The sequence below is a fragment of the Salmo salar genome, chromosome 15, assembly GCF_965601325.2.
Source record: "Salmo salar chromosome 15, fSalSal1, whole genome shotgun sequence".
In the NCBI taxonomy this organism is placed as follows: Eukaryota; Metazoa; Chordata; class Actinopteri; order Salmoniformes; family Salmonidae; genus Salmo; species Salmo salar.
This window is the reverse complement of record NC_138305.1, coordinates 23,760,875-23,771,394: the sequence shown is the minus strand read 5'-3', so window position 1 is coordinate 23,771,394 and position 10,520 is coordinate 23,760,875. Positions and strand designations below refer to the sequence as shown.

The 10,520-nt window shown below is 46.0% G+C and overlaps 1 protein-coding gene across 1 annotated transcript; it reads left to right on the top strand.

The window, feature by feature from the left end:
• Window positions 1-1,105: 1,105 nt before the first annotated feature.
• ei2bb (Translation initiation factor eIF-2B subunit beta) lies at window positions 1,106-10,320 on the top strand. Its single transcript, NM_001140635.1, is given in 8 exon segments — window positions 1,106-1,346; window positions 1,709-1,829; window positions 2,363-2,514; window positions 2,922-3,085; window positions 8,187-8,282; window positions 8,495-8,632; window positions 8,814-8,880; window positions 10,118-10,320. Coding segments are annotated over 8 exon segments (1,068 nt in total). The 5' UTR covers window positions 1,106-1,174; the 3' UTR covers window positions 10,276-10,320.
• The last annotated feature ends 200 nt before the right edge of the window (window positions 10,321-10,520 follow it).

The following is a 10,520-nucleotide window of genomic DNA, read 5'->3' as shown; positions in this document are numbered from 1 at the left end:
GGTCCATCATATGTGTATATTATCCTTGGAAACAGTTTTTTTGTTTCACTTTAGATCATTTTATACAATTATTTTATTTCACCTTTATTTAACCAGGTAGGCCAGTTGAGAACAAGTTCTCATTTGCAACTGTGACCTGGCCAAGATAAAGCAAAATAGTGTGACACAAACAACACAGAGTTACACATGGAATAAACAAACATACAGTCAATAATACAATAGAAAAAGTTTATATACAGTGTGTGCAAATGAGGTAGGATAAGGGAAGTAAGGCAATAAATAGGCCATACTGGCGAAATAATGACAATATAGCAATTAAACACCGGAGTGATAGAAGTAAATTAAATAAATAAAAATAAATAACAGTATGGGGATGAGATAGTTGGATGGGCTATGTACAGGTGCAGTGATCTGTGAGCTGCTCTGACAGCTGGAAGCTTAAAGTTAGTGAGGAGATATGAGTCTCCAGCTTCAGTGATTTTTGCAGTTCGTTCCAGTCATTGGCAGCAGAGAACTGGAAGGAAAGGCGGCCAAAGGAGGAATTGGCTATGGGGGTGACCAGTGAAATATACCTGCTGGAGTGCGTGCTATTGGTGGGTGCTGCTATGGTGACCAGTGAGCTGAGATAAACCGGGGCTTTACCTAGCAAAGACTCATGACATAGATACTCTTATAGAAAGTAAATGGTATTGGTTCAATGTCTATTTTATGCAAAAACTGGTGAAATCTATTTTTATGAAAGCTGAAAATATTACAATCACCATTGGACAAGAATAATGTCCCGGAAGCTTCCTCCTTCACGCGCAATCTAGTTCCGGTTCACGTGACTTCCCTATGCAAATGTTGTACAACCATAGAGATAGATAGATGACTCCTCTTTATATATATATATATATATATATATATATATATATATATATATATATATATATATTTCACTTCGGCGTCTGTGACAGCGCCATTAAGGCTTCAACCCATAGGAAGCCCCACCCAAATAACTTCTTTAAAATATTGGAAACATGGCGGAAGCCCTCAATGGCGCTGCGCCATGCTAAAGTTCATGCTAAAATCACCTTTTGTCCACTAGAGGTCTCTATCATTTTCTATGTCGACAACGCCAACTTGTTTTGATACTGCATCTAGCTAACGTTAGCTGGTGAATTCAGAAAACATTATGCCCGGGGCTGACAAGGAAGCAGATTTGACAGAGCGAATTGAGGCTTTTCTGGCCGATTTGAAACGGGGAGGTTGTGGGACAGGACCGATCCGAGGGTCGGGAGAAACCGCCAGAGAAACCACAGCTCTGCTTCGGAAAGTAACAGCCCAGGCACGATGGAGCAGCGCAGGTAACGTTAGCTAAAATGTATAGTTAATAGCAGAATTTTAGCTTATTCGATAGCTCAGCTTTCGGGTAGTTAGCTAGTTAGTTTGCCTCTTAACTATAACGTTAGTATATGCCACGGTTTTTATATCAAATCGATTTCACGTCTACTGTAGTTTTTTATGAACACCTGTTACTGTTGCTATCTGTGGCTAGCTGTTGGCTAGCTGTGGCTAGCTGTTGAAATGTGAACCGCTACAATAGGCTGATGTCATCTCGTCTGTAATTGTTGAAACGGGTCCAATGGCTGTGACTAAGCGATGTCTGAACATAATTCACTACTAGGAATGATGTATGATAAACATATCCTCATGTATTTGATGATAGGCGACCTGATGGAAATCATTCGCAAGGAGGGGAGGAGAATGACAGCAGCCCAGCCGTCTGAGACCACCGTGGGCAACATGGTACTGCGTGTCCTCAAAATCATCAGGGAGGAGTATGCCAGGTGAGTTTATCATCAGGGAGGAGGGGTATGCCAGGTGAGTTTATCATCAGGGAGGAGGGGTATGCCAGGTGAGTTTATCATCAGGGAGGAGGGGTATGCCAGGTGAGTTTATCATCAGGGAGGAGGGGTATGCCAGGTGAGTTTATCATCAGGGAGGAGGGGTATGCCAGGTGAGTTTATCATCAGGGAGGAGGGGTATGCCAGGTGAGTTTATCATCAGGGAGGAGGGGTATGCCAGGTGAGTTTATCATCAGGGAGGAGGGGTATGCCAGGTGAGTTTATCATCAGGGAGGAGGGGTATGCCAGGTGAGTTTATGAATATGCTGACATGCAGCTACAAGCAACAACCACAAATTATTCAAGTTGTTTGAACGTCTGCTGCTTGTTGCTAACCTTGCTTGTGTTCTGTGGAACTCAACAAGAATAGTTGCCATGGCAAGGTGCCAAATGATGCAACAGTTGGAAATGTGAAGAGTTAAAAAAAAAATCCAGTTGTTTTCTCTCTCCTGTCATGTGTGTTTTGTATCCCCCAGGTCTCGTGGTAGCAGCGAGGAGACAGACCAGCAGGAATCCCTTCACAAGTTGCTGACGTCAGGGGGGCTAAGTGAGGAGAACTTCAGACAACAGTTTAATAATCTCAAAGCTAACGTCATAGAGGCCATCAATGAACTCCTCACAGAGCTAGGTAAGACATGTTCACTTAGAACAGTGTTTGCCAACTCTGGTCCTCCAGTACCCCCAAAGTATTTAATTTTTATGTACCATCGGACAAGCACATCCTATTCAACTTGTTAACTATTCATCAAGCCCTCATTGAGTTGAATCGAGTATGTTTGTCTGGGTTGTTGAGGGTACTGGAGGACTCGGAATTGGGAAACACTGTCTTAGAGAGCACACATACTCCAACATCACTCTCTCTTTCTCCATCTCCTTCATAGACCTATTAAGGTTGGTTGTGGCTGAAATTCAAATGATTCAAACGAAAGCCTCGTTTAGTTTAAACCAATCTTCTCTGTTGTTTTTACACTATACCTCCCCATGGGTATAACCATGGTCAAGCAGCACTGAGCTAACGGTCTTCCTCTCTCCCAGAGGGCACCACAGACAACATCGCCATGCAGGCCCTGGAGCACATCCACTCCAACGAGGTCATCATGACTGTCGGCCGCTCACGCACTGTCGAGGCCTTCCTCAAAGACGCAGCGAGGAAACGCAAGTTCCACGTCATCGTGGCTGAGTGTGCCCCCTTCTGCCAGGTATTCACCGTTCCTCCATTTCATCCCTCATTCGCTCCCATCAACCCTCCCTCCATCCAACTATACTTTCACCCCTCCATCTTTCCTCTATCCCACGACTGTATATTCATAGAATGAACACACATGGGAGCTAGGGATCATGTGACAAATGTAAAATGTTCTTAAAGTTTAAACTGCCAATTTTTTTTTTGTATGGTTTAAATGTTCAGCACTACAAACGCTGTGCTTCGAGGGACCCCCTCTTCAAGCTAAAGAGTCATTCTGACTGCAAAATTCAATGTATTAATACATTTCATATGTACTATTGCAAAAGTAATAATTTGGTTGTGTTTATGAAGATGTTAGGTAACATTGGAATACATTTTTAATTTTATTTCAAATAATACAGTATCAATTTCATTAGTTTATGTTTATGTAGGCTACATGGAAAAACAAAACAATTCAAGTGTTCACTCAATTTTATTTAGTCGAGTGCCTTTGTTACAACTAGGAAACAGAAAGCATGCTGTATGAGTTGGAAAATGGCAATAGCTTATTTTTATAACGATAAAATAAAATACCCCGACCACAAAGGAAATCATTAGTAGCCTAAACTTCATTATAAGCGCCAAGTGTGCTTGATAAATAGTTAGTCAGCACAAAATAAATAATGGCATTATATTGAATATAGATCTTAGTGTCGATGTGACTGACGGCAGTCAATTATTGTCTATACTTGGTCCAGACGTCGGACACCATGGTGAATTTGTCTGTTTCCAGACGTCGGACACCATGGTGAATTTGTCCGTTTCCAGACGTCGGACACCATGGTGAATTTGTCCGTTTCCAGACGTCGGACACCATGGTGAATTTGTCCGTTTCCAGACGTCGGACACCATGGTGAATTTGTCCGTTTCCAGACGTCGGACACCATGGTGAATTTGTCCGTTTCCAGACGTCGGACACCATGGTGAATTTGTCCGTTTCCAGACGTCGGACACCATGGTGAATTTGTCCGTTTCCAGACGTCGGACACCATGGTGAATTTGTCCGTTTCCAGACGTCGGACATCGTTTGTCATCAAAACGGAGGTAACGTACGGTCTCTCTGGAGCGATCCTGTAACGTACGGTCTCTCTGGCGCGATCCCGTAACGTACGGCGTCTCTCTGGAGCGATCCCGTAACGTACGGTCTCTCTGGAGCGATCCCGTAACGTACGGTCTCTCTGGAGCGATCCCGTAACGTACGGTCTCTCTGGAGCGATCCCGTAACGTACGACGTCTCTCTGGAGCGATCCCGTAACGTACGGCGTCTCTCTGGAGCGATCCCGTAACGTACGGTCTCTCTGGAGCGATCCCGTAACGTACGCCGTCTCTCTGGAGCGATCCCGTAACGTACGGCGTCTCTCTGGAGCGATCCCGTAACGTACGGCGTCTCTCTGGAGCGATCCCGTAACGTACGCCGTCTCTCTGGAGCGATCCCTTAACGTACGCCGTCTCTCTGGAGCGATCCCGTAACGTACGCCGTCTCTCTGGAGCGATCCCGTAACGTACGCCGTCTCTCTGGAGCGATCCCGTAACGTACGGCGTCTCTCTGGAGCGATCCCGTAACGTACGCCGTCTCTCTGGAGCGATCCCGTAACGTACGCCGTCTCTCTGGAGCGATCCCGTAACGTACGCCGTCTCTCTGGAGCGATCCCGTAACGTACGGCGTCTCTCTGGAGCGATCCCGTAACGTACGCCGTCTCTCTGGAGCGATCCCGTAACGTACGGCGTCTCTCTGGAGCGATCCCGTAACGTACGCCGTCACTCTGGAGCGATCCCGTAACGTACGCCGTCTCTCTGGAGCGATCCCGTAACGTACGCCGTCTCTCTGGAGCGATCCCGTAACGTACGCCGTCTCTCTGGAGCGATCCCGTAACGTACGCCGTCTCTCTGGAGCGATCCCGTAACGTACGCCGTCTCTCTGGAGCGATCCCGTAACGTACGCCGTCTCTCTGGAGCGATCCCGTAACGTACGCCGTCTCTCTGGAGCGATCCCGTAACGTACGCCGTCTCTCTGGAGCGATCCCGTAACGTACGCCGTCTCTCTGGAGCGATCCCGTAACGTATCCCATACAGTGCATGTCTGACCAGAAGCTGTCCATATACATGCTCCACGGGCATACAAATCAAATATAGCCGCTTGCCGTGCGGTAGCAGAGAGAACAGTCTATGGCTAGGTTGGCTGGAGTCTTTGACCTTTGGGCCTTCCTCTTGACAATGCCTGGTATAGAGATCCTGGATGGCAGGAAGCTTGGGCCCGGGGATGTACTGGGCTGTACAGGATTTAAATGACTGCTTCCAGCTCATCAATAGACAGATCCCAGTCAGTGTCTCCTTGCTCTCTGTGCGTCTCAGCCACAGTCCCTGATGTACTGTAGCATGTCACATAAACAAACGAAGCTGGTGAGTGCATTGCTGATGTTTTTTTGTGCTTGAGATGTAAGGCCTGCTCTCTCAGTGAGGACATTTTCTGCTGATAATTGGACCATAGCATTGTCACCGGCTTTCATTTGGTGGCGGCGCGGGCACCTGCTCAGTGTATACCGTTCTGGCTTTTTTGCACATAGGCCTCGTAGGTGTAGGTTCAGAACCAGAATAATCATCAGAGATGTAGGTGTAGGTTCAGAACCAGAATAATCATCAGAGATGTAGGTTCAGAACCAGAATAATCATCAGAGATGTAGGTTCAGACTGAGGCTCAGAACCAGAATAATCATCAGAGGTGTCATGATTGATTTCTTCCATCTGAGGCATTTTCGTTCAGATCTTGTAGCAACACTAACGCAGCATGTGCATCCGTTCGTCTCGGTCTTCTTGCCGTGGTAAATTACACACACTCTCACTGTGTACTCCCTAGTAGGCCAGAGTAGACTGGTAAGACTGCTGTGATTCGGTGGACTGATAGAGGGTACATGCCATTTTGAGGTAATTATAGGGGTGATTGTCAACTGGGCACGGCACCTTCAACTGTCGGGAGGAGGAGGGGAGCAGGCCCTGCTGTCGGGAGGAGGAGGGGAGCTGTCGGGAGGAGGAGGGGAGCAGGCCCTGCTGTCGGGAGGAGGAGGGGAGCTGTCGGGAGGAGGAGGGGAGCAGGCCCTGCTGTCGGGAGGAGGAGGGGAGCTGTCGGGAGGAGGAGGGGGGGAGCAGGCCCTGCTGTCGGGAGGAGGAGGAGGGGGGGAGCAGGCCCTGCTGTCGGGAGGAGGAGGGGGGGAGCAGGCCCTGCTGTCGGGAGGAGGAGGGGGGGAGCAGGCCCTGCTGTCGGGAGGAGGAGGGGGGGAGCAGGCCCTGCTGTCGGGAGGAGGAGGAGGGGAGGAGCAGGCCCTGCTGTCGGCAGGAGGAGGAGGGGAGGAGCAGGCCCTGCTGTCGGCAGGAGGAGGAGGGGAGGAGCAGGCCCTGCTGTCGGCAGGAGGAGGAGGGGAGGAGCAGGCCCTGCTGTCGGCAGGAGGAGGAGGGGAGGAGCAGGCCCTGCTGTCGGCAGGAGGAGGAGGGGAGCAGGCCCTGCTGTCGGCAGGAGGAGGAGGGGCAACTGGGGAAAACCATTAAAAAAATGACATGTCCTCCTAAAACGGGTTCTGACTCCAGTTCTGTTTGTGATATTAAGATTCTAACGACAGTGTGTTATATAGACTGGTTTAGACAGACAGTGTGTTATATAGACTGGTTTAGACAGGCAGTGTATTATATAGACTGGTTTAGACAGACAGTGTATTATATAGACTGGTTTAGACAGACAGTGTATTATATAGACTGGTTTAGACAGGCAGTGTATTATATAGACTGATTTAGACAGGCTGTGTGTTATATAGACTGGTTTAGTGTGTTTTATAGACTGGTTAAGACAGACAGTGTATTATATAGACTGATTCAGACAGTGTTATATAGACTGGTTTAGACAGACAGGCAGTGTGTTTATAGACTGATTCAGACAGTGTGTTATATAGATTAGTTTAGGACAAGTCAAGGACAGAGGGAGGCATGACTTTAAAAATGGCGGAGTCATAAAAACAAAATACAATTCATAACCAGTCAAAATGGCTGCTTTCACAGTTCTAGTGTTAATTAAAAGATAAGGGGGGGAAAAAATCATAAAATGATGTGAATTCACATTCCAGATCTGGTCCTGCTAATGAGTGCTAGGGGGCAGTGCAGTTCAATCTACCACAACTACCACAGTCTTGGCTACCTCCCAGACGGTGCTCCCCACCTCCCAGACGGTGCTCCCCACCTCCCAGACGGTGCTCACCACCTATCAGACGGTGCTCACCACCTATCAGACGGTGCTCACCACCTATCAGACGGTGCTCACCACCTATCAGACGGTGCTCACCACCTATCAGACGGTGCTCACCACCTACCAGACGGTGCTCACCACCTACCAGACGGTGCTCACCACCTACCAGACGGTGCTCACCGAGCTGCTGTCCCCCACCCACTCAAACGACGATGGTTAATGCCGTTTTAAGTTCTCTGTGTCCCTCTCCTCCACGTTTTCATTTACATGAGACTTCATGTCCCATTTGTCATCAACGTGATGGCTCGCTGCAGTGATGTATGACAGTCTGTTCATAAACATCCAACAATCTGTTGCTAACGCAAACGTTTGGCGTTTCACAGCTTGCACTTTGTACTTGCAGAACAATCGTTGTACAGTTCTTCCATCCGGGCCTTGACATGGCATCTTGTAGTCTGGTTCTAGATACAGTGCCTTCGGGAAAATATTCAGACCCCTTGACTTTTTGTTACATTAAAGCCTTGCTCTCTATAGAATGATATATTTTTGTATTTTTAATGCATTATTTTCCCTTTATTCCACCTGCCCTTCAACCACACAATATTTCATATTTTGTGATTTTTACATTTTTGTAATTTAGGTTAGTGATATTTTCTTAACATTAACGATCCCAATTTTCGTTAAAACGTTTAAATGTCACACCCTTTAACGGGAGCCATACGTTTAATATATTTCATGAATTGAACTGTCTCGTGAAATGTTTGTACATGTGTTATTGAAATAATGAACATTTGACATTTAGGCAACACACTGTAGTAACGACCCTTCTGTCTGCCTCCTTCCCAAGGGTCATGAAATGGCTACTAATCTCTCCAAAGCAGGCATCGAGACCACTGTAATAGCCGACGCTGCCATATTTGCAGTGATGTCCCGAGTGAACAAGGTGAATTTGACACTTTTACTGTTATGTGATTTTTCTTTCACACAGACAGAACATAAAATAGAAGTCGTAATATCGAAGCATTTTAATTTAATGCTTATTTCCGGTCTTATTTCATTTAAAAGAGTCTTTCGTTCACTAGATGAAGCTTGTCTATTGTCAATGCAACTAAACTAGTTTGATTCTGTTCCTGCTTTTGGTTGCCCTCTCACCAGGTCATCATCGGAACACAGACTGTTCTGGCCAATGGCGGGCTCAGGGCGATCAATGGAACTCACACTGTGGCTCTAGCAGCCAGGCACCACTCTACTCCGCTCATCGTCTGCGCTCCCATGTTCAAACTCTCGCCTCAGGTATTCACAACAACAGTCACCAGGAACAGAATAATGACTTTCTGAATAGAAGTGTGGTATCAGTGAGCCCTGCTTCACTAATAGGTGATAGGTGAGGCCAAACATCCTCGGACTATCACGTTGTCTTCTGTTATATTCATCATTGTGTGACTTGACTGGTTGGATTTTTTTGTGTTCTCAGTTTCCTAATGAAGAAGACACATTCCATAAGTTTGTGTCCCCACACGAGGTGCTTCCCTTCACGGAAGGTAAACTTGCATTCTTTGCCCATCCTTTTTCTCACCTACAGGGCATTTTGGAAACTTTTCAGACCCCTTGACTTTTTCCACATTTTGTTACGTTACAGCCTTATTATAAAATTGATTTAAGTATCTCCCCCCTTCAAAAACATGTTTTAAAAAAAATTGCAAATGTACAAAAAAACCCCCCGGAAATATCATATTTACATAAGTATTCAGACCTTTTACTCAGTACTTTGTTGAAGCACCTTTGGCAGCAATTACAGCCTTGAGTCTTCTTGGGTACGAAGCTACAACCTTCAATGCTGCAGAAATGTTTTGGTACCCTTCCCCAGATCTGTGCCTCGACACAATCCTGTCTCGGAGCTCTACGGACAATTCCTTCAACCACATTGCTTGGTTTTTGCTCTGACATGCACTGTCAAAAAAAATAATATTATATGTATGAAATGTATGCATTCACTACTGTAAGTCGCTCTGGATAAGAGCGTCTGCTAAACGACTAAAATGTAAATGTAAAAATGTCAGCTGTGGGACCTTGTATAGACAGGTGTGCGCCTTTCCAAATCATGTCCAATCAATTGAATCAAGTTGTAGAAACATCTCAAGGATGATCAATGGAAACAAGATGCACCTAAACTAAATTTCGAGTCTCATGGCAAAGGGCCTGAATACTTATGTAAGGTATTTCCGGTTTATAATTTAATCCATTTTAGAATAAGGATGTAACTTAACAAAGTGCAAAAAGGGAATGGGTCTGGATACTTTTTCGAATGCACTGTAAATACAGTAATCAGTTTTTGTAAAAGCTCACGATCAGTAACTGATTACTTCTGATATTTACCTGAGAGGTCTCTGCTTGTCTCTGTAGGAGAGATTCTGATCTCTATCTGAGAGGTCTCTGCTTGTCTCTGTAGGAGAGATTCTGATCTCTATCTGAGAGGTCTCTGCTTGTCTCTGTAGGAGAGATTCTGATCTCTATCTGAGAGGTCTCTGCTTGTCTCTGTAGGAGAGATTCTGATCTCTATTTGAGAGGTCTCTGCTTGTCTGTAGAAGAGATTCTGATCTCTATCTGAGAAGTCTCTGTAGGAGAGATTCTGCCCAAGGTGTTGTACAGTTTAATGTCCCTGGATAAGATGCACTTTAATGTCTCTGAGGGGAAAATGATCTTATAGCGTTATACAGCATTTCTACAAAATGAAAAGCTGTACATGCAAACGTAACTTTACTCTGTTTGTTTCTATAGGAGAGATTCTGTCCAAGGTGAACGTGCACTGCCCCGTGTTCGACTACGTTCCTCCTGAACTCATCACTCTGTTCATCTCTAACATCGGCGGCAACGCTCCCTCTTACATCTACCGGCTGATGAGTGAGCTCTACCACCCTGAGGACCACGACCTGTAATGAAATGCAGACAATACTCATAATAATAATAAAAAGGTTTATGGCACGTAGTGTGTTTTGGTTTGTCAATGATTTGTGAAACCATTACGGACTCATAGTTATGTTTTTATACAGTCTTGATTTGCTGCAATTTAAGAATTTGTTTCAGGCTGCGTTTCCGACACGCTGATCCTCAACACGGGGGCCCCTCAGGGGTACGTGCTCAGTCCCCTCCTGTACTTCCTGTTCACTCATGCTCATGCATG